General features: G+C 46.9%; 2 protein-coding genes across 4 annotated transcripts; one reads left to right on the top strand and one right to left on the bottom strand.

Annotated features, from left to right (window-relative positions):
- Positions 1 to 434: 434 nt before the first annotated feature.
- Positions 435 to 11,353, top strand: dnajc2 (DnaJ (Hsp40) homolog, subfamily C, member 2). The gene is made up of 16 exons (XM_080022684.1): positions 435 to 569; positions 4,175 to 4,365; positions 4,678 to 4,753; positions 7,526 to 7,624; positions 7,697 to 7,919; positions 8,094 to 8,159; positions 8,620 to 8,711; positions 8,793 to 8,914; positions 9,067 to 9,216; positions 9,348 to 9,436; positions 9,598 to 9,667; positions 9,742 to 9,929; positions 10,074 to 10,174; positions 10,251 to 10,361; positions 10,529 to 10,686; positions 11,146 to 11,353. The coding sequence occupies exons 1-16, from the start codon at positions 512 to 514 to the stop codon at positions 11,212 to 11,214; spliced, it is 1,863 nt and encodes a 620-aa protein (XP_079878810.1). The 5' UTR covers positions 435 to 511; the 3' UTR covers positions 11,215 to 11,353.
- Positions 11,231 to 21,022, bottom strand: pmpcb (peptidase, mitochondrial processing subunit beta). 3 transcript variants are annotated; one of them, XM_080022685.1, is made up of 13 exons: positions 20,893 to 21,022; positions 20,306 to 20,431; positions 16,552 to 16,638; positions 16,055 to 16,184; positions 15,744 to 15,942; positions 13,819 to 13,898; positions 13,458 to 13,570; positions 12,967 to 13,110; positions 12,390 to 12,550; positions 12,119 to 12,204; positions 11,854 to 12,017; positions 11,609 to 11,684; positions 11,231 to 11,401 (listed from the first exon to the last, which is right to left on the bottom strand). In XM_080022685.1, the coding sequence occupies exons 1-13, from the start codon at positions 20,974 to 20,976 to the stop codon at positions 11,340 to 11,342; spliced, it is 1,512 nt and encodes a 503-aa protein (XP_079878811.1). In that variant the 5' UTR covers positions 20,977 to 21,022; the 3' UTR covers positions 11,231 to 11,339. The 3 variants fall into 3 exon arrangements, with proteins under 3 accessions (XP_079878811.1, XP_079878812.1, XP_079878813.1); XM_080022686.1 differs by having other exon boundaries at positions 11,854 to 11,942; positions 20,893 to 21,021; XM_080022687.1 differs by lacking the exons at positions 16,552 to 16,638; positions 20,306 to 20,431; positions 20,893 to 21,022 and adding an exon at positions 16,487 to 16,510.
- Positions 21,023 to 21,998: the final 976 nt, after the last annotated feature.

Raw genomic sequence — 21,998 nt, 5'->3', positions numbered from 1 at the left:
ATGTATGTATGTAGATACAGTATGTATGTATCTATGTATGCCCATCACTGCATCTTCACCTTCTGTTCAACTCCTGGAGCTTGTGGGCGACATGACTGTCATTGGTCTCATAGGAGACAGTGATGAGTCTGTATACAGAGGGGAGGTTAATCGACTGGGCAATATATATATATATATATATATATATATATATATATATATATATATATATATATATATATATATATATATATATATATATATATATATATATATATACACACACACAGAGAGAGAGAGAGTTTTTATCTCCTTAAATAGACCTTGAACCTAGATACAGTACACTTCGCCCATCAAAAGACTTAACCCGGACGTGGAAAGGTGCGGCACCGGTGACTCCGGACGCATTTGGCTGTGACACCGCAGTCAGGCCCATGTGGTGGTTCCGTGTGGGAGCCTCGAGCCGGCGCTTTATCCTCTTCCCTCTCGCATCGTGTTCACCCCGCGTGTCGCTTCGCTCTGGGCTGTGAAGATGCTTCTGGAAGCCCCGCGAGATGAGGAGGCCACCGCGGTCTGCTGCGCCGCCGCAGGTGAGCTCCCCCCGGGTCCCGGCGAGGCCGCGGCATCACAGGCTAACCGCCACCACGGGGTTCCCCATAGAGCTTAGCATGAAGCTAACAGGGCAGAAAGCCCCGACGCGGCTTTTAAAGCTGCCTCTATGGTGCAAGTGTTCACACACATGTTCAGGGTTAGGCTTCAGGTATAGTATTTAGGGTTAGGCTTCAGGTATAGTATTTAGGGTTAGGCTTCAGGTATAGTATTTAGGGTTAGGCTTCAGGTATAGTATTTAGGGTTAGGCTTCAGGTATAGTATTTAGGGTTAGGCTTCAGGTATAGTATTTAGGGTTAGGCTTCAGGTATAGTATTTAGGGTTAGGCTTCAGGTATAGTATTCAGGGTTAGGCTTCAGGTATAGTATTTAGGGTTAGGCTTCAGGTATAGTATTTAGGGTTAGGCTTCAGGTATAGTATTCAGGGTTAGGCTTCAGGTATAGTATTTAGGGTTAGGCTTCAGGTATAGTATTTAGGGTTAGGCTTCAGGTATAGTATTTAGGGTTAGGCTTCAGGTATAGTATTTAGGGTTAGGCTTCAGGTATAGTATTCAGGGTTAGGCTTCAGGTATAGTATTCAGGGTTAGGCTTCAGGTATAGTATTTAGGGTTAGGCTTCAGGTATAGTATTTAGGGTTAGGCTTCAGGTATAGTATTTAGGGTTAGGCTTCAGGTATAGTATTTAGGGTTAGGCTTCAGGTATAGTATTTAGGGTTAGGCTTCAGGTATAGTATTTAGGGTTAGGCTTCAGGTATAGTATTCAGGGTTAGGCTTCAGGTATAGTATTTAGGGTTAGGCTTCAGGTATAGTATTTAGGGTTAGGCTTCAGGTATAGTATTCAGGGTTAGGCTTCAGGTATAGTATTTAGGGTTAGGCTTCAGGTATAGTATTTAGGGTTAGGCTTCAGGTATAGTATTTAGGGTTAGGCTTCAGGTATAGTATTTAGGGTTAGGCTTCAGGTATAGTATTTAGGGTTAGGCTTCAGGTATAGTATTTAGGGTTAGGCTTCAGGTATAGTATTTAGGGTTAGGCTTCAGGTATAGTATTTAGGGTTAGGCTTCAGGTATAGTATTTAGGGTTAGGCTTCAGGTATAGTATTCAGGGTTAGGCTTCAGGTATAGTATTTAGGGTTAGGCTTCAGGTATAGTATTTAGGGTTAGGCTTCAGGTATAGTATTTAGGGTTAGGCTTCAGGTATAGTATTCAGGGTTAGGCTTCAGGTATAGTATTTAGGGTTAGGCTTCAGGTATAGTATTTAGGGTTAGGCTTCAGGTATAGTATTTAGGGTTAGGCTTCAGGTATAGTATTTAGGGTTAGGCTTCAGGTATAGTATTTAGGGTTAGGCTTCAGGTATAGTATTTAGGGTTAGGCTTCAGGTATAGTATTTAGGGTTAGGCTTCAGGTATAGTATTTAGGGTTAGGCTTCAGGTATAGTATTTAGGGTTAGGCTTCAGGTATAGTATTTAGGGTTAGGCTTCAGGTATAGTATTTAGGGTTAGGCTTCAGGTATAGTATTTAGGGTTAGGCTTCAGGTATAGTATTTAGGGTTAGGCTTCAGGTATAGTATTCAGGGTTAGGCTTCAGGTATAGTATTTAGGGTTAGGCTTCAGGTATAGTATTTAGGGTTAGGCTTCAGGTATAGTATTTAGGGTTAGGCTTCAGGTATAGTATTTAGGGTTAGGCTTCAGGTATAGTATTTAGGGTTAGGCTTCAGGTATAGTATTTAGGGTTAGGCTTCAGGTATAGTATATAGGGCTGGGGTTCAGGTATAGTATTTAGGGTTGGAGTTCGGGTATAGTATTTAGGGTTAGGCATCAGGTATAGTATTTAGGGTTGGAGTTCGGGTATAGTATTTAGGGTTAAGCATCAGGTATAGTATTTAGGGTTAGGCTTCAGGTTTAGTATTTGGGGTCGGGCTTCAGGTATAGTATTTGGGGTCGGGCTTCAGGTATAGTATTTGGGGTCGGGCTTCAGGTATAGTATTTAGGCTTCAGCTATAGTATTTAGGCTTCAGCTATAGTATTTAGGCTTCAGCTATAGTATTTGGGGTCGGGCTTCAGGTATAGTATTTAGGGTGAGGCTTCAGGCATAGTATTTAGGCCGAGGCTTCAGGCATAGTATTTAGGCCGAGGGTTCGGGTATAGTATTTAGAGTGAGGCTTCGGGTATAGTATTTAGGGTGAGGCTTGGGGTATAGTATTTAGAGTGAGGCTTCGGGTATAGTATTTAGGGGTATAGTTTCGGGATCATATTTAGGAGTGGATCATATTTAGGGGTGTGGATCAGGGATCATATTTAGGGGTGTGGTTTAGGGAACATATTTAGCAGTAGGGATCATATTTCAGTAGCTCAGGAGGGAGAGCAGGTCGTCTAGTAGGCAGAAGGTTGCTGGTTTGATCCCAGGCTCCTCCTGATAGCCTGCTGATATGTCCTTGAGCAAGACACCTAATCCCCTAACTGCTCCCCAGGCGCCTCTACACGGCAGCCACCGCTCCGAGCTACGTCACATGCTGGGACGGGAATTGCAGAGAAATTGCGAATTCCCCCGTTGTGGGACTGACAATGCTTTATGAATAAATCAATTAAAACTGCACTGAAATGTTTAGGGGAATAGCTGAGGTGTCATATTTAGGGGTATGACCATATTTAGGGGTATGATTATATTTAGGGGTATGGTACAGGTATCATATTTAGGGGTATTTTTTAGGTATAATATTTAGGGGTGGGGTTTTGGATAATCTAATTGCAATATTTTTAGACCAATATTGCTATTGCATATATTTTTTAAGTTTCTTATCTTCTGTATTATTGATTAAACACAAAAATAAATCATTCTATAGCATGACCAACAGAACACGGATACAACATATCAACTGCTCCTTCCTGGCGGCCGCGCCTATGTGTTATGATGAAAAACATCTTGATTTGAATATTGAATTGTGAAAAGAAGAAGCTTCAGTCACAGCACAACGTTGACTCTTTGCTTCACGTGAGAAGGATGGCTGCAGGGCCTTACTGTACTGTATGATGCATACTGTACTGCGTACTGTATTGCTGTACTCTATGTAGCATACTGTACTGCATACTGTACAGTATTGCTGTTTTGTTCAGTGTTACTGTATTGCTGTGTCGTACTGTTGTATACTATACTGTATATCTCCATACTCACTTTATTCACATGCACTTTAATGCATATATATATAACTATTCCCTTTACTTCTACTTTGTACCCCCACTTTGTATTATCTATTTGAGTCTTATTTTATTTTATTTTATTCTATTCACTAACTGCTTTACCTTTTATGAATCAGTTAGTTCAGTTAGTTGCTAGGTAGAACTTGATGCGCACTTTGAATTGGAACAGTACTTGGGCTGCAACTGATGACGTTTCACAAGTACAGGCAAGAACACACATTGAGAAAGGGCCACTGTTCTGCCGCCGTCCATCGCTAACGTCCGTCGCTAGCCCCCGACAGGGAGACGGAGGCAAATTTTGCCCAGATCCACGTGTCTGTATCTTTCTCCATTTAATCATCTATCTCTGATCATCTGTCTCTATTCCTCCCTCCTTCTATTATGGTCTGTCTCAGCTTCTGTGCAGATCCGGGTGGAGCCGGTGGGTCGCTGGTTCGAGGCCTTTGTCAGGAGGAGGCGCCGCAGCGCCTCCACTTCCTTCCAGGAGCTGGAAGAGGAGGAGGATGAGGAGGAAGAGGAGGAGGACGAGGAGCTGACGCTGGAGGAGCACCCTCTGCTGCGCACCCTGGACCCCAAGGACTGGAAGGTACTGGGAGGGTAGACTGCAAGCACCTGGAGGGTAGACTGGTGTGGCTGGAGGAATAGTGTTAACGGTCTCTTTCAATTCAGTTGATGTTTATTTGATGACAGTTACTACAACAGTATTTCTAGAAGGCAGGTAGTACTCTATAACATTAGATACAATAACAACACATCAACCCTATAATAATAACTGTAGTAACACTGACAATCAGTGTCATTTAACCCCATAACAACACAGTAATAATATGAATAATAACAATAAAAAGTAAATAATAAATAAAAGGTAACTCTCTCTCTCTCTCTGTCTGTCTCTCAGAACCAGGATCACTACGCTGTGCTGGGTCTCGCCCACATGCGCTACAAGGCCACGCAGAAACAGATCAAAGCTGCTCGTGAGTGTTTGCTTAGCGTGTTCCACCCAGCGTTTTGTTGTTAGCGTGTTCCTCTGACATGCTCTGCTAACCCTGCGGTCACACCAGAAGCGATCGCCGTCACTTGTGGCCGTTTCCTGTTCGGCTCTTGGTTGAGTCGTTGCCATAGCAGCATGTAAACAGATGTGCACAGAACTGCATTCAGTTATTTAGATGTTGCACAGCCCGGGCACTGATTGGTCCGACTTGAGGCAGCTTAGCGGCGACGGGAAAGGGAACCGTGCCGTCGGCCCCAGTCTGTGCTTGACGACGCTCCTTGGTCCGCCACAGTTATTTTTATATGTATTTTATTTATATTTTCTTTACCCTGTGCTGTCAGCGTGTTGCACATACAACACAGAGTACTTGTTCCGTTGCATGTAGCACAGAGTTAGTTGCAAGTGGAGTTGAACTTCAAGCTGCAATGAAACTCTTTATTCATTCTTGAATCATCAACAACTGCTGCAACAACTCTGTCCTGTGACGAGCTGTGGGACGAGCAGAGCACAGAACCAGCACCAAGCCCTCTTTGGAGAAGCATCTTACCATGTTTTCATCTCTAAACAGCTCATCACTACTCCAAGATCACCACGGGGAGACAATGAAACATGGAAACAAACAACGTGTACATGTAAAACAAACATAGTAACAACATGTACATGGAAAAACAAACATAGTAACAACATGTACATGAAAAACATAAACATAGTAACAAACATGTAGATAGAAAAACATAGAAACAAACATGTACATGAAAAACAAACATAGAAACAAACATGTACATGGAAAAACATAAACATAGAAACAAACAACAACATGTACAGGAAAAACATAGAAACAAACATGTACATGAAAAACAAACATAGAAACAAACATGTATATGGAAAAACATAAACATAGAAACAAACATGTACAGGAAAAACATAGAAACAAACATGTACATGGAAAAACAAACATAGAAACAAACATGTACATGGAAAAACATAAACATAGTAACAAACAACATGTAGATGGAAAAACATAAAAATGGAAACAAACATGTAGATGAAAAACATAAACATGGAAACAAACATGTACATGGAAAAACCCAAACATTGGATGACATGTATTGAAAAACCGTGAATCAGGTCCAGGAAAACTACAACTGGTCACGTGACCTCTTCCTGTCATAGTTATGACAGGGATGAGGGAGGAAAGGAGAGGGATGCAACCAGGGGTGAGGGAGGGAGTGTGTGTGTGTCCACCAGTGTGTGTACAGGACTTATCCCAGTTGGTTGTGGTGTATAAGGTTTTATGTTGTGGCGCCTCCAAGCAGCGGAAAGGGCCTGAAGCCCCCCGAGCTCCGTAGCCTTGTAGACACCGTACGGCTGCAGGAAAGCCCACCCCACCCTAGTGGGGCCCCCAGAAAAGCCGGAGGGCCTTGGAACAACCGCCAGTCCCGAAGAGCATAACCCAGTTCCAGGGATCAGGAGGAGACACGCATACAACCCACACCCAGGTGCAGCCACAAGATGCAGGCACAGAACACGGACAGACAGACACCCCGCCCAAGCCGCCTGCCCCCTTTTTATATTTTATGAATGTTGTATAACATTTAATACATGAATATATACGACAATACCACACAAATCAAGTGTGTTCCTGCTGCTCCTGCACCACGACTGTTCCACTTTGTTTGCAAGTCGTGATACAATCAGAAAACATTGCAACCTTCTGTCTGAGGGGGTGTGGGTGTGGGTGCACCTGCAGTGGTAGAGGTTGTTGTTTGACACCTGCAGCTCAACTTCCCTAAAAAATATCTGCCTGTTGTGACATGGAAAATGTTTTTTATTGAATGCACTGCACGGAGATGCAACCAGGATCCCAAATCCTTTTCTTCTTGTTACGTCTCTGGAAATGAAGTCACACGGTGACGGGCGGAGAAACCGGCCCCCGCCACGACGAGCTTCTCCTCCCTTTTGGGTGGAGGTCTTGTTCAGGGTTTTTTAGCGGAAAGACGAGCGGAGGTGTCATCGCTGCCCCGCCTCACAGCTGATTCGCATAATGTTTAACTCAGCTCGACTTCCTCCTGTCAGAGGCTGTGTTGTGCTTAGCGTGTTGTTCTTAGCGTGCTGTGCTTACTGTGTTGTGCTGTGCTTAGCATGTTGTTCTCGGCGTGTTGTGCTTAGCATGTTGTTCTCGGCGTGTTGTGCTGTGCTTAGCATGTTGTTCTTAGCGTGCTGTGCTTAGCATGTTGTTCTCGGCGTGTTGTGCTTAGCGTGTTGTGCTGTGCTTAGCATGTTGTTCTCGGCGTGTTGTGCTTAGCGTGTTGTGCTGTGCTTAGCATGTTGTTCTTAGCGTGCTGTGCTTAGTGTGTTGTGCTGTGCAAAGCATGCTGTTCTCGGCGTGTTGTGCTTAGCGTGTTGTGCTGTGCTTCGCATGTTGTTCTTAGCGTGCTGTGCTTAGTGTGTTGTGCTGTGCTTAGCATGTTGTTCTTGGTGTGTTGTGCTTAGCGTGTTGTGCTGTGCCTAGCATGTTGTTCTTGGCGTGTTGTGCTGTGCTTAGCATGTTCTTGGTGTGTTGTGCTGAGTGTGTTGTGCTGTGCTTAGCATGTTGTTCTTGGTGTGTTGTGCTGTGCTTAGCATGTTCTTGGTGTGTTGTGCTTAGTGTGTTGTGCCGTGCTTAGCATGTTGTGCTTTGTGCTTAACATGTTCTTGGTATGTTGTTCTTAACATGTTGTTTAGCGTGTTCCTCAGGCGTGTTCCCTGTCCTCAGATAAAGCCATGGTGCTGAAGCATCATCCCGACAAGAGAAAAGCAGCAGGAGAGCAGATCGTGGAGGGAGACAACGACTACTTCACCTGCATCACTAAAGGTAAGCAGACGTCAAACAGCAAGTGCTGGCACGGCGTTCTCCTCCATCTTTATACCCATCCGTTGCCCCCAGCCATAGAGACCCTGTCGGACCCCCTGCGGCGCCGGGCCTTCGACAGCGTGGACCCCACATTCGACGACACCGTGCCGCTGCGGAGCGAAGCCAAGGAGAACTTCTTCCAGGCCTTTGGGCCCGTGTTGGAGCGCAACGCCCGCTGGTCCACCAGGAAGCACGTGCCGCGCCTGGGCAACATGGATGCCTCCTTTGAGGAGGTGGACCACTTCTACTCCTTCTGGTGAGGGGGGGGGGGTGTGTGTGTGTGTGTGTGTGTGTGTGTGTGTGTGTGTGTGTGTGTGTGTGTGTGTGTGTGTGTGTGTGTGTGTGTGTGTGTGTGTGTGTGAAAAAATGCAAATCTCATGGTTTTATTTGAATATATTTGGGAGGTTCCACTCGTTTCCTCTTCCTCAAGGTACAACTTTGACTCGTGGAGGGAGTTCTCGTACCTGGACGAGGAGGAGAAGGAGAAGGCCGAGTGGTGAGTCCTCCTCCCTCGCTTATTGGGATGATTTCATTATTTTGTGGAACCATGAAAGCACAATGTCCAGCTGTTCAAGGTGAGGACATTACATTACATTGATCAGAGGCTTTTATCCAAAGCCACTTACAATTATTCAAACAGCGACGGACGCAGCCATCAGGAGCAATGAGGGGCTGAGTGTCTTGCTCAAGGACACTACAGCATGCTAGCAGGAGGAGCCTGGGATCCAACCAGCAACCTTTACATGACTAGACCACCAGCTCTACCTCCTGAGCTACCCCCCCCCCAGGACATTGACGATCGACCTGAATTGATATTGTTCATGCCCATCGATGCCCATTATGACAGAGTTGTTGGACTGAGTTATGCATATTAGGAGATCCTGACATAAATGGTAGAGAAGAAACAACAGTCATCCGGCGCTGAACCGGAGCCTCCTCGTGTTTGTCTCCTTCAGTAGAGACGAGCGGCGCTGGATCGAGAAACAGAACCGAGCGTCCAGAGCTCAGAGGAAGAAGGAAGAGATGAACAGGATACGAACGCTCGTCGGTACGAACGCCACAGAGACACATCTGAGTCTGAGCCTCTGATTCCTTGATTCCTTGATTCCTTGATTCCTTGCTTCTCCAGACACGGCCTACAGCTGTGACCCCAGGATCAAGAAGTTCAAAGAGGAAGAGAAGAACCGCAAGGAGGCGGAGAAGAAGGCCAAGGCCGAGGCCAAGAGGAGGGAGCAGGACCAGAGGGAGCGGGTGAGGTCACTTCCTGTCTGCCAAAGCCCAGCATCACTTCCTTTGGGGGTGTTTAGGGAGCGTGTTTGGGAGAGTTTTGGGGGGCATTTAGGGGGCGTCTCCAGGCAGCAGTGTAATGCACTCTGATGGCTTGCTGTGTTTCCTGTTCGTAGGCTCGGCAGGCGGAGCAGGAAGCTGCTCGCCTGCTGAAGGAGAAGGAGGAGGAGGAGGCCAAGATGGCGGCTCAGCAGGCCAAGAAGGAGAAGGAGATCCAGAAGAAAGCTGTGAAGAAGGAGCGGCAGAAGCTCAGGACCACCTGCAAGGTGTCTACACACTATCATGTCGTGTTTGTTTACTTAAAAAAATAAATTTGTGCACGGTTGTAAATTTGGACACGGCCCCAAGGGGCCCCCATGCGTCCTTCTAACCTTTTGTTCCACCCTCCTTCCTCCAGAACTGGAACTACTTTGCAGACAACGAGGCCGATGGAGTGAAGATGCTGGAGGAGGTGGAGAAGCTGTGTGACCGCCTGGAGCTCAGCAGGTAGGAGCTCCTCCAGGACACTAGGCTGTCTCCTAGCTCCTAGGATGTGTCCTAGACGCTTTGCTAGAGGCACCTTGCACGTATCAGAGACCGGAGCTGCTCCCATGTGGAACGTCAGGAAGGAAGGGTGGATGACCTGATGGAGGTGTGGTGTCTTCCAGCCTCCAGACCCTGAACGAGGCTCTGGCGTCGGGTTCCAGGGACGAGGGGAAGGTGGCGGTGGAGCGACAGGTAGGACCGACATGTTTCTTCACCACAGGGACCACGAAGACCCCGGCTAACTCCGGCTTGTCCTCCTGCTCCAGGTGCAGGAGGTGAACCTGCAGCTCCAGAGGGAACGCGAGGCGGAGGTTCAGGCCCGGCAGGCAGCCCGGCAGGCGGACCAGGGCGGGTCCGGAGGAGCGGGAGGCGCCGGGGGCAAAGGATGGAACGAGGAGGACCTGCAGCTGCTGATCAAGGCTGTGAACCTGTTTCCTGCTGGGACCAACGCCAGGTATGACTACTGTTTCTAGTGGCGTCTGGTATGAGATTGAACTGAAAGCTGAAGATGGATTCATGGAAAGTCTGGGAAATAGAAGGAAACAACAATAAGAAATGGCTGCCAGTACAACTGTGTTCCTTTGTGTTTCCTGCTCAGATGGGAAGTAATCGCCAACTACATGAACCTGCACTCCACCTCCGGCATCAAGAGAACGGCCAAGGACGTCATCAACAAGGCGAAGAACCTGCAGCGGCTCGGTGGGCTCCCGATCTATCAGTGTGATGAGTACGGTGGACTGGCTGACTGACTGACTGGCTGAGGTTGTGTTCCCAGACCCTCTGCAGAAAGACCAGATCAATAAAAAAGCCTTTGAGAAGTTCCGGAAGGAGCACGCCGCCGTCCCCCCCACGGTGGACAACGCCGTGCCCTCCGAGAGGTTTGACGGTGAGGCGGGGCTTCCTCTGTTCTGTAGAACACCTTAACGACCTGGAGTTCCACTGAAAGTCAGACGTCGCTTCAAGATTCAAGAGGTTTATTCGTCACATACATGAACATACTTTCATACATATATGCAGTGAAATGTCAGTGTCACTTCCCGCCCCCCCCTTCAGCTTCCGGGGGCGAGGTGGCCCCCCCCTGGACCACGGAGGAGCAGAAGCTTCTGGAACAGGCCCTGAAGTCCTACCCGGTCAGCACGCCCGAGCGCTGGGACAAGATCTCTGCCGCCGTCCCCGGACGCAGCAAGAAGGACTGCATGAAGCGCTACAAGGTGACCGGCTCGCCGCACGCTCTTACTCTGAAAGGGTCACTTCTTACATAGTATTGTTTCTGCTTTTAATTCATATCGGCCGTCAGTGAATTGCAAATAAGAATTAAAACGATAAGACTTCGACTGAACCATCCCAGGCGTCGTTCTCCGTGGCAGGAAGTGGATTTCCTTAATCGATGACATAACAGCTGCGTGATGTGTTTCTATACAAAGAAATATTCAAATCAAACAAACAAATGACATCATACAGGGGTGAGATGTCCAAAGCTCCATCAGGCTGCTGCTTTCTGGACCTGTTTGCAGCACAGGCGTGGTGTCGTCGGGTCGCTCACACAGAAATAGTTGAACTGTTTTGCGGACGTGACGTAGTAGCTGAAGACAAACATACATGGCTGCTACCACATGTCACTTCCTGTCTGTGCCACACTAACCCCGTCACCGTATCAATCTGTTCTGTAGGAACTGGTGGAGATGGTGAAAGCCAAGAAAGCAGCTCAGGAGCAAGTGACGACCAAGAGTAAAAAATAATGACAAGACTAGTTCCTGTGTTATTTTAACATTATTGTGTTGCTCTTTATTTTATAATAAAAATTAAATTCTTCCAAAAAACAAGACAGTGTCTGCTCCACCTGAACAGGGTGGTGGTGGTGTGCTCAGTTCATCCAGAACATCCCGCTGCAGATGTGCTGGTAATCTGGAAGCTGCTCGATGGGACCTGGGGGTCAAACACAGCGGCCAGCTTTAAGAACCTACAAGTACTCCACCTTTAAACAGGTTGGAAGGTGTGGTAGGATGGAGTACTTGTAGGTTACATCAACACATTGGTATTGAAACAGCGACATTTCATTCTGGGAAAGTAAACAATGAAAATATAAAAGGTCAAGTGTGCAGTTTAGAGAGGAGGGGGTGGTGCAGGCCTCACCTACGGCTGCCACGGCTGGAGCTTTGTTGTGGATGTATCTGCTGCACACGTCCTTGATGGTCTGAGCATCGATGGCCTTCAAAGTAAAAGCCCCAGGTGAAGTACTGTGCAGTACTGTACTCATACTAACATGATACGGCTACTTCCTGGATACGTTTATTAAGGTGCAGTTCACCATGACACGCCCAGCTCCGCACCACCAGGTGACTACGGCCGTTAACTCCATCAGCACATTCTACACTCACGTCAATGCGCGCCTCCAGCTCGTGCAGAGGAATCCTGCGGCCGTAGCAGAGCATCTGCCGCCCGATGTCTTCGCAGATGGGGGTGGAGCCTGGAGGAGCAGAGCCAGCGGGTTCAAACGGGAGGCTCGGGGTCCCGCTCGGGGTCTCTGAATATTTACTTTCCACTTTAAAAGCAATTGTAACGCTTCAAATTCAGAGGTCAACAAAGTACCATCAACAAGGTGGAGCAGAGACGTGGTAAAGAGTACTAGTACAAGGGCCGTACCGTCCAGGTGCAGCAGCATGTTGGTCTTCAGGAGGTTCTTGGCTCGAGCCACCTCCACCTCCGTCACGCTGGTGCACAGAGACATCCTGCCAGACGGCAGCCAATCAGCTTCCACGTCACATTACCTGTCAATTCCTGGTCCTTTGGGGCACCATACGTAAGTATGATGCCATAAATATGTACCACTCCATCTGGGTGTAGTGATAATAATAGATACGTACCACTCCATCTGGGTGTAGTATTATTAATAATAATATTAATAAATACGTACCACTCCATCTGGGTGTAGTGGATCATGTCGCTGATGGTGCTGGGCTCACACACCATGTAGAGCCCCCAGAGGCCAGTGTCGGTGTAGCAGGTGTTGAAGGACTGGAAGCTGTGGCACAGGTTCCCCTGGCAGGCCCTCTGGGCCAGCTGGCTGGACACGTTCTGCGCACGCACACACGGAAAGGGAACATGTTCTGTAAATCAACACAAAACTGTTGAAAGTTCTTTTCTTTCATGTCCCAAAAGTTTCAAGGTTGAAGAACCTGCTGAGTATGAAGCGTTCACTACATACTGGTACATACTGGTACATACTGGTACTTTGTCACACGCTTGGTGTGGGCGTGGTTTTCTATTTGCATCTTTGGTTTCATTGGCTGTGACGATGCCGTGTTTCAGTGTTTTTCCAAAATGGAGTTTGAAGCATCGTCCTTCAAGGTCAAATGAAGCAGAGTCACTAACACCTTGAAAGGAAGCCCAGCAGGACACCACGCCCTCCTCCACCCTCCTCTCCCATGACCCGGAGACCCCCGGCACCAGTTGCTATGGATATGTCATCATGTCACGGAACGGCCCCTCACCACGCCTCCCCCGAAGGAGCGGTCCCAGTTGCCGATCAGGGTGTTGGCCACCATGAGGGGCACGGTGTCGGGGTGGGACCAGCCCACCGCCTCCATCGCCACGGCGATGTGCGCCAGAGGCATCTTATCATCACGGACACGGATCTGGAACAAACAAAAGGTTTTTGTTGTGAATTATTATTAGTAGTAGTATTATTATTATTAGTAGTAGTATCATCATCATTACTAGTATTATCATCAATATTATTATTAGTAATAGTAGTATTATTATTAATAGTATTATCATCAATTTATTATTATTAGTAATAGTAGTATTATTATTATTATAAGTATTATCATCAATATTATTTATTATTATTATTATCTTAGTAGTAGTAGTTCCCTGAATATCACAGCACTAATAACTGACGCTCAAAAACTGATTTTTCCGAAAATAAATAAATAAAAATTAAATAATGTGAAAACAACTCCCCACTTCCTGTAAGCCACACCTCACTTCCTGTGAAGCTGCACTGGGGCAGGGCCGGGGCTTCTCCCTTGTATCTCGCAGGAAGCTTCCCAAAGTGATATTTTGCCAAATCAATCAGTTCATCGTGCAAAACTCCTGAAACCACACAATATGTTTGATTATATAATAGCAGATTAGACTTCAATATATTATAATGCATAAAATACACTATTTTGATATTTCATATATTATTAATTTTATTATCACTTACGCATGTGAAATATTTTAACACGTATTTATTTATCACAAAAAAAGGTGCAGTAGATCAAATTATTTGACCACACTACTAAATCTTAATGACCGTTTGCTCGCTTTTGACCGAGTATGGCAGGGCGGCATGGTACCTCCAGCAGCAGACAGAACGATCCTGGGGCCTTTGTAGTGTGTGGTGATGTACTCCACCAGGTCAGCTCTGTTGATGGTCCTGCAACGCAACAAATATTAATATTATATTTCACAGACCTGTAACTTTTTCTTTAAGAGGCTCCTCTGTCCTCCACTCGTTACCTTTGTTAATGGCACCTGTTTGAAGTCGTTATCAGTATAAAAGACACCTGTCCACAACCTCAAACAGTCACACTCCAAACTCCACTATGGCCAAGACCAAAGAGCTGTCAAAGGACACCAGAAACAAAATTGTAGACCTGCACCAGGCTGGGAAGACTGAATCTGCAATAGGTAAGCAGCTTGTTGTGAAGAAATCAACTGTGGGAGCAATTATTAGAAAATGGAAGACATACAAGACCACTGATAATCTCCCTCCATCTGGGGCTCCACGCAAGATCTCACCCCGTGGGGTCAAAATGATCACAAGAACGGTGAGCAAACATCCCAGAACCACACGGGGGGACCTAGTGAATGACCTGCAGAGAGCTGGGACCAAAGTAACAAAGGCTACCATCAGTAACACACTACGCCGCCAGGGACTCAAATCCTGCAGTGCCAGACGTGTCCCCCTGCTTAAGCCAGTACATGTCCAGGCCCGTCTGAAGTTTGCTAGAGAGCATTTGGATGATCCAGAAGAGGATTGGGAGAATGTCATATGGTCAGATGAAACCAAAATAGAACTTTTTGGTAAAAACTCAACTTGTCGTGTTTGGAGGAGAAAGAAAGCTGAGTTGCATCCAAAGAACACCATACCTACTGTGAAGCATGGGGGTGGAAACTTCATGCTTTGGGCCTGTTGAATGGGGCCATGTATCGTGAGATTTTGAGTGAAAACCTCCTTCCATCAGCAAGGGCATTGAAGATGAAACGTGGCTGGGTCTTTCAGCATGACAATGATCCCAAACACACCGCCCGGGCAACGAAGGAGTGGCTTCGTAAGAAGCATTTCAAGGTCCTGGAGCGGCCTAGCCAGTCTCCAGATCTTAACCCCATAGAAAATCTTTGGAGGGAGTTGAAAGTCCATGTTGCCCAGCGACAGCCCCAAAACATCACTGCTCTAGAGGAGATCTGCATGGAGGAATGGGCCAAAATACCAGCAACAGTGTGTGAAAACCTTGTGAAGACTTACAGAAAACATTTGACCTCTGTCATTGCAAACAAAGGGTGTTATATACCCTTTGTTTGCAATGACAGAGGTCAAACGTTTTCTGTTTGTATTGAGATGAACCTTTGTTATTGACCAAATACTTATTTTCCACCATAATTTGCAAATAAATTCTTTAAAAAAATTAGACAATGTGATTTTCTGGATTTTTTTTTCCTCATTTTGTCTCTCATAGTTGAGGTGAACCTATGATGAAAATTACAGGCCTCTCCTCGTCTTTTTAAGTGGGAGATTTTGCACAATTGGTGGCTGACTAAATACTTTTTTGCCCCACTGTACACGGAGGAAACCCCATGTTTTGGGTGGGAGTCCTTACTGGTGTTACATGGAGGAAACCCCATGTTTTGGGTGGGGGTCCTTACTGACGGTAGGTGGAGGAAACCCCATGTTTTGGGTGGGGGTCCTTACTGATGGTAGGTGGAGGAAACCCCATGTGAGCACGGGGAGAACATGCAAACTCCACACAGAAAGGCTCCTATTTGGGAGATAACCCGCCGGGCACGGTTCCAACATCGCCCCAGGCGGGAATCGAACCCAGGACCTTCTTGCTGTGAAGCAGCAGTGCAGCGTTGCCTCAATAATGTAAGTCACACCTACAATACACTGCTACTCCATGCTAACTCCATGCTAACTGGTGTAGCTGGGCCTGTACTACAGTGTTACTTGTCATGTTTCCTTTCTGGATGAACACTGTGTTCTCATCTTGTGGCCCCTCACCTGATGTTGTGGGTGGGGCCCAGGATGGTGCGGCCCAGTGCCGTGGCGTGGTACGCCGTGGCGTGCAGGTGGTCGAACACCACCTCTTGCAGGTTGGTCTCCACCTCCTGCATCTCACGCAGGATCACACCACGCTCACGCTCTATCTCTGCTGCACCCAAAGTGCTGTTCTGGATGATGTCAGCAAGGATCTCCACCGCTGGGGGGTGGGTGGGTCATTTCAGCGTAACTTAAACGACTCATATCACAGCTTTCCAATGACGGTGTTTTTCAAAGAGCCCCACCATCCTGCCCCACCCCACCACACCCACCTCGGGGCAGGTCCTTGGAGAAGGCCTTGGCGTAGTACACCGTCTGCTCCCTGGAGGTGTAGGCGTTGAGGTGGGCGCCCATGTTCTCGATCTCCAGCTCCAGGTCCAGCTGGGACCGCTTCCTGGTGCCCTTTCAAAATAAGACATCACAACAAATCAACTGATTAACCCGCGAGCGGAGCAGAGCCATGGCCACCTCCTCCACCACCTCCGCTCCCGAGTGGAAGCTCCAACCTTTTGGGAGATCGGGCTTCATACGAGTCACTTAGTAAAAACATTAGTTCCATTCTACCACTATTGGTTTGTTGGTTCAAGGAAACAAGCTAGGAAACGAGTCAGTTTTCAGGCAGAGTGACTCCCAACCCTGAGTCGTTTCAACAAGCGGTTTGTGAGTCCTAGCTACAGGAAGTGGGCACCCAGGAAACAAGTCACCTTGAAGGCCATGTGTTCCAGGAAGTGGGCTAGGAAACAAGGAAACAAACTGGGAAACAAGTCACCTTGAAGGCCATGTGTTCCAGGAAGTGGGCCGTCCCGTTGTTCCTCTCGTTCTCATAGCGACTTCCTGCATCGATCCAGAGACCGACCTGAAACAGATGAATCAGAAATACTTTAATAATCCCAGGGGGAAATTACTTTCGTTACAACTCCAATCTACATACAACATATTAACATACAACATATAGTAATTATAATACTACTACTACTACTAATGATGATATATATTATATAATAATAAAAATGTGCAAAAAGAAGAAGGTGCAGAAGTGGAAGTCCGTGTTTTGAGGTCAGATTACAAAGAGGACTCTCTGACTCTCTGAGGGAGGCGTTGTAGAGATTGATGACCACAGGCAGGAATGATTTCCTGTGGCGCACTGTGGTGCATCTGGGTAAGAGGGGTCTTCTGCTGAAGGTGCTTCTCTGCTGGGCCAGTGTGTCGTAGAGAGGGTGTGAGACATTGTCCAAGATGGACTGAAGCCTGGAAAGCATCCTCCTCTCTGTCACATTCATCAGGGTGTCCAGCTCCTCTAGTACGACATCACCGGCCCTCCTGGTTAGTTTGTTTAGTCTGTTGTTGTCTGCGACCCTCAGCCCACTGCCCCAGCATGTGACAGCCAAGAAGATCGTACTGGCCACAACAGACTCATAGAACATCCTCAGCATCGTCCGGCAGATGTTAAAGGACCTCAGCCTCCGTAGGAAATAGAGTCGGCTTTGGCCCTTTTTGTAGACTGCCTCGGTGTTTCTGGTCCAGTCCAACTTGTTATTGAAGTACACCCCCAGGTACTTGTACTCCTCCACAGTGTCCACAGGGACCACCTGGATGGAAACAGGGGTCACGGGTGTTTTTGCCCTCCTCAGATCCACTATGAGCTCCTTCGTCTTAGTCACATTGAGCTGCGGATGGTTCAGCTCACTCCAGGTGACAAAGTTGCCCACAACAGTCCTGTATTCACTCTCATCACCCTTTTTAATACAACCAACTATTGCTGAGTCATCGAAAAACTTCTGAAGGTGGCAGGACTCAGTGTAATAGTTGAAGTCTGAGGTGAAGAGGGTGAAGAGGAAGGAAGAGAGGACAGTCCCCTGTGGGGCCCCTGTGTTGCTGACTACCCTTTCAGACACACAGTTCTGTAGGCGTACATACTGTGGTCTGCCCGTCAGGTAATCAACAATCCAGGACCCGATGGGGGCCTCCACCTGCATCGCAGCCATCTTCTCACCCAGTAGAGCCGGACGGATGGTGTTGAAAGCACTGGAGAAATCAAAGAACATGACTCTCACAGTACTCGCCGGCTTGTCCAGATGAGTGTAGAACTCTGTTCAGCAGGTAGATGATGCTGTCCTCAACTCCCAGGCGTGGCTGGTAGGCGAACTGCAGTGGATCAGTGAAAGGCCTGACCATAGGCCTTAGCTGCTCCAGGAGGAGCCTCTCGAAGGTCTCCATGATGTGGGACGTCAGAGCCACTGGTCTGTAGTCCTGAGGGCCGCGGCCTCTTCGGCACAGGAACGAGGCAGGACGTCTTCCACAGCACAGGGACCCTCTGGAGGTGCAGGCTCAGGCTGAAGACTTAACTTAGTACTCCACACAGCTGGGGGGCACAGGCTTTAAGCCCGGGGAAAAACACCGTCGGGGCCTGCAGCTTTGCCGGAGTGGAGTCTCGTCAGCTGTCTTCTCACCAGGTCAGGCGTGAAGGACACTGTAGAGCTGACAGTTGGGGGAGGGCTGGGGTCCTCAGGTTGTGGAGGACATGATGTAGAGCAGGGGGGAGGGGTGGAGTAGGTGGGTATGAATTGAGACGGTGAGGAGCAGACAAGGGGTCTGTAAGGAGGGGGAGTAGGGAGAGACAAAGTGGCAGTAGTTGTTGAGCAGCCAGCAGCAGAGACTTGTGGGGGATGGGCCGCAGTATCAAACTTATTGAAAAATAGGTTCAGTTCATTTGCCTGGTCCGCACTGCCCTCCAACCCCATGCCACCCATCTTCTGGAACCCAGTGCCACTCCACACATCCCTCACGGTGTTTTACTGGAGTTTTTTCTCCAGCTTTCTCCTATAACTGTGTTTAGCCTCATTGATTGTAAGTTTGAGTACCCCCTGCACTCTCCTCACCTCATCACGGTTGCCATCTCTGAACGCCCTCTTCTTTTCGTTCAGGATGGCCTTAATGTCCTTAGTGATCCATGGTTTATTGTTGGCATAACAGGTGACAGTCCGAGCTGGGACATCGCAGTCCACACAGAAGTTGATACAGTCTGTGATGCACTCCATGAGCCCATCAATGTCCTCCCTGTGGGGCTCACAGAGTGCAGGCCAGTCAGTCACTTCAAAGCAGTCCTGCAGTGCCTCATAAGCCTCCTCCGACCACCTCCTCACAGTCCTTGTGTTCGTAGGCTTCCTCTTCACCAGAGGCACATAGCGGGGTTTGAGGTGAACCAGGTTGTGATCTGACCTGCCCAGAGGGGGGAGAGAAGAGGAGATGTATGGATCCTTAATGTTAGCATACATCAGGTCCAGGGTCCTCTCCTCTCTGGTAGGACAGTTCACGTACTGTTTGAAAGTCGGCAGAACTCTGTTCATGGCGACCTGGTTAAAGTGTCCCGATATGATGATGAGGGCACTGGGGTGTTGAGTTTGAAGTTTGGAGATGGTGGTGTGTATGATGCTGCAGGCAGATGTTGGGTTTGCAGAGGGAGGGATGTACAGGACAACGATGATGTTGTGCAGGATCTCTCTAGGCAGATGGTATGGACGGAGTCCAACGGCCAGCAGTTCAGCATCCGGGCTACAGAGCTGTTTAATGGTGATGTGACCAGGATTACACCATCTGCTGTTAACTAGAACGGCAAACCCCCCGCCTTTCCGCTCACCCCTCTCGGTACAATCCCGGTCCGCCCGGACGGTGTGGAAGCCATCGACAGAGACGTTCTGGTCCGTAATGTCCCTGTGCAGCCATGTCTCAGTGAAACACATCAGACTGCACTCCCGGTACTCTGCGTGGCTCCCTGTTAGCGCTGTTAGCTCGTCCATTTTGTTGCTAAGAGACCGTACGTTTCCCATAACAACAGAGGGGAGACACGGCTTAAATCTTCTCCTCTCCATAAGCCCGTCCCGTCTCGACCCTCCACTCATCGCCCGACGTTGCTTCCCTCCTCTGCATCCCCGGTGTGTTTTCTTCCAGAGTTCAGATGGTATATCAGCTGGTCTGGCCACTACGCCGGCCGGCATTAGCGCGATCAGTTGATCTCCGGAGTAAACAAAGGCAGCGTGTCCCGGTGGAAGCAGCATAATAAAAACAACACGAAAAAAAACATTAGAGTGAAAAAAACAAGAACGAACAAAAGAGAAAAGTTAAGAAAGTTAAAAAGCAGACTCAAAAATTGGAGCAACGTAACAGGCAGCATGCAGCTTTCACGCATGCGCACTCAAACCCAATAAGCGCACGCACACACACACACACACACATATGCATGTGCATATATAAGATAAAAGCTGCATATTAAATATTGTATTCACTCCCACAGACCTGACAGTTCTCTTCTAAAATAAATAAACAACACAAGAAACAACAACAACAACAAACTGCTTTATTGTTGTGATGTGAGCTGCTGCAACACTGAAACACTCTGGGGAGGAACTCTGGGCATCCATCCACCCATCACACATCCATCCACCCATCTACACATCCATCCACACATCTATCCACCCATCCACCCATCCATGTACAGATCCTTCCATCCAGGTGTGTGTGTTCACCGTGCACGTGGACAGTCCAGAATCCTCTGAAGCGACTCTCAGTCCGTTCTCCAACGTTGTCACTTTGGTCTCAGGGACATTCAGAGCAACATGGCCGACGGCAGGAGAGGACAGCGCCCTGAGGGGCTGCAGCACCACCACAACAACAACAACAACATATTTTCACCCTGTCCCAGGACCCCATAACAATACAGTCCTGGTGTAACTACCATCGTGATCAAATTAAAAATGTCAAAATGTTGATTTTTTTTTTTGTAAAATAAACAAACACTATTTTATTAAATGTGTATATATTATTTTAAGGCTTTCAATGTACATGTATTTAATGGATACATGTATTATTTATTTACAGACTTTACTGCTTTTCTAATACACTTGATTTGAAGAAAAGGTCGTTTTAAATCAGACCAAATAATGTACATACATATATATTCTTTATATCATTAAATATTTTTCTGAAAACTAACAATCGTTAATTTCTTGAGCGCTGAGTCACGGTGAACAAACATTCCCGTGATTCGTATGAACATCGCAGGTTTTACCGGTAAAACACCGCAGGTTTTGTGGTGTTTAAAGTGTCTTTCTACCTTCATTCGTGACCCTGTTTTCATCAGATTCCTCTTCACTAAAACTCTGCCCGCGGCGGAGAGCCGCTGGATGGAAGCCGCCATGTTGGGCCTGCTGACGTTCCGGAAGAGATGCTCCACACGTCCGGTTCCGGTACAAGATAAAAGCCCTGGACCCGCTAATACTGGGATTTCTGTTCAAGTTTATGTTGCCGTTTAAAACGCATTAATTAAATAATTATTATATTTACAATGATACAATAGGTATTTGTAATCGTAATTATTATTGTTTCACAACAATAAACCTTGAATTATCTGCCTATATGTGACAAATAATCCTCTTAAATTTTGAACGTCACAGTTCGCCGGACCGCCCCCTACCGGACAACGTGTGCAATAACACATTTTAGAACATTAACCCTTATTGAGTGTTTGACCTGAACAAACTGTCACCAAGGCAACCAGACTGCGTGGTGTGTGTGTGTGTGTGTGTGTGTGTGTATATATATATATACACACACACACACACACACCACGCAGTGTGTGTATATATACACACACACACACAGCATATATATATATATATATATATATATATATATATGATAATGGTATTTGACTATTTTTTCCAAAATCATTGGTAATAATAATACATATTTATTTGTACAGCACCATTCATATACAAATTGCAAGGCAAACAAATAGATAACGAAAGCAAACCAGTAAAATATATTGAATATAAAAAGGTAAATATTGTACTGATTTGAAATCAGTCATTATTTAGACCTGGAAGGATCCTGATCTTGAATTCACTTGATTCCCAAGTTATTCTCTAATAATTATTTCAAAATAGATCAGTTTAGGTCCCTTTCTTGTAACTGCAGATTTACTGCAGCAATCCCAAACATTGTTTTAAATAGAAAACACACCAACATACAAGGGACTATAATGTCTTTACTTTTATTATCCAGTGTAAAAATTATACACAAGCTGAACTGAGTGCTTGACACAGAAACAGGGACGCCGCCATGATGCTTTTTAACATAGAGAAAGAAAGCTGAGATGTGACACAAAAACACAATTTATTTCAAATTTAAAAGAAAACGAAGACGACATGAAGAACAGTC

The sequence above is a fragment of the Zeus faber genome (genome assembly GCF_960531495.2).
Source record: "Zeus faber genome assembly, chromosome: 21".
Classification (NCBI taxonomy): Eukaryota; Metazoa; Chordata; class Actinopteri; order Zeiformes; family Zeidae; genus Zeus; species Zeus faber.
The sequence above is the reverse complement of the archived record's forward strand: the minus strand, read 5'-3'. Positions and strand labels throughout refer to the sequence as shown.

Excerpts from the sequence above, each read along its gene's own strand:
- dnajc2 (XM_080022684.1), top strand. The coding sequence starts at position 512 with ATGCTTCTGGAAGCCCCGCGAGATGAGGAGGCCACCGCGGTCTGCTGC. Across the intron at positions 4,754-7,525 it reads GAAACAGATCAAAGCTGCTC|ATAAAGCCATGGTGCTGAAG; the intron begins GTGAGTGTTTGC and ends CCCTGTCCTCAG. Across the intron at positions 10,362-10,528 it reads GCCCTCCGAGAGGTTTGACG|CTTCCGGGGGCGAGGTGGCC; the intron begins GTGAGGCGGGGC and ends CCCCCCCTTCAG.
- pmpcb (XM_080022685.1), bottom strand. The coding sequence starts at position 20,976 with ATGGCGGCTTCCATCCAGCGGCTCTCCGCCGCGGGCAGAGTTTTAGTG. Across the intron at positions 15,943-16,054 it reads CTCCAAGGACCTGCCCCGAG|CGGTGGAGATCCTTGCTGAC; the intron begins GTGGGTGTGGTG and ends CCCACCCCCCAG. Across the intron at positions 11,685-11,853 it reads AGCTGGAGGCGCGCATTGAC|GCCATCGATGCTCAGACCAT; the intron begins GTGAGTGTAGAA and ends TTTACTTTGAAG.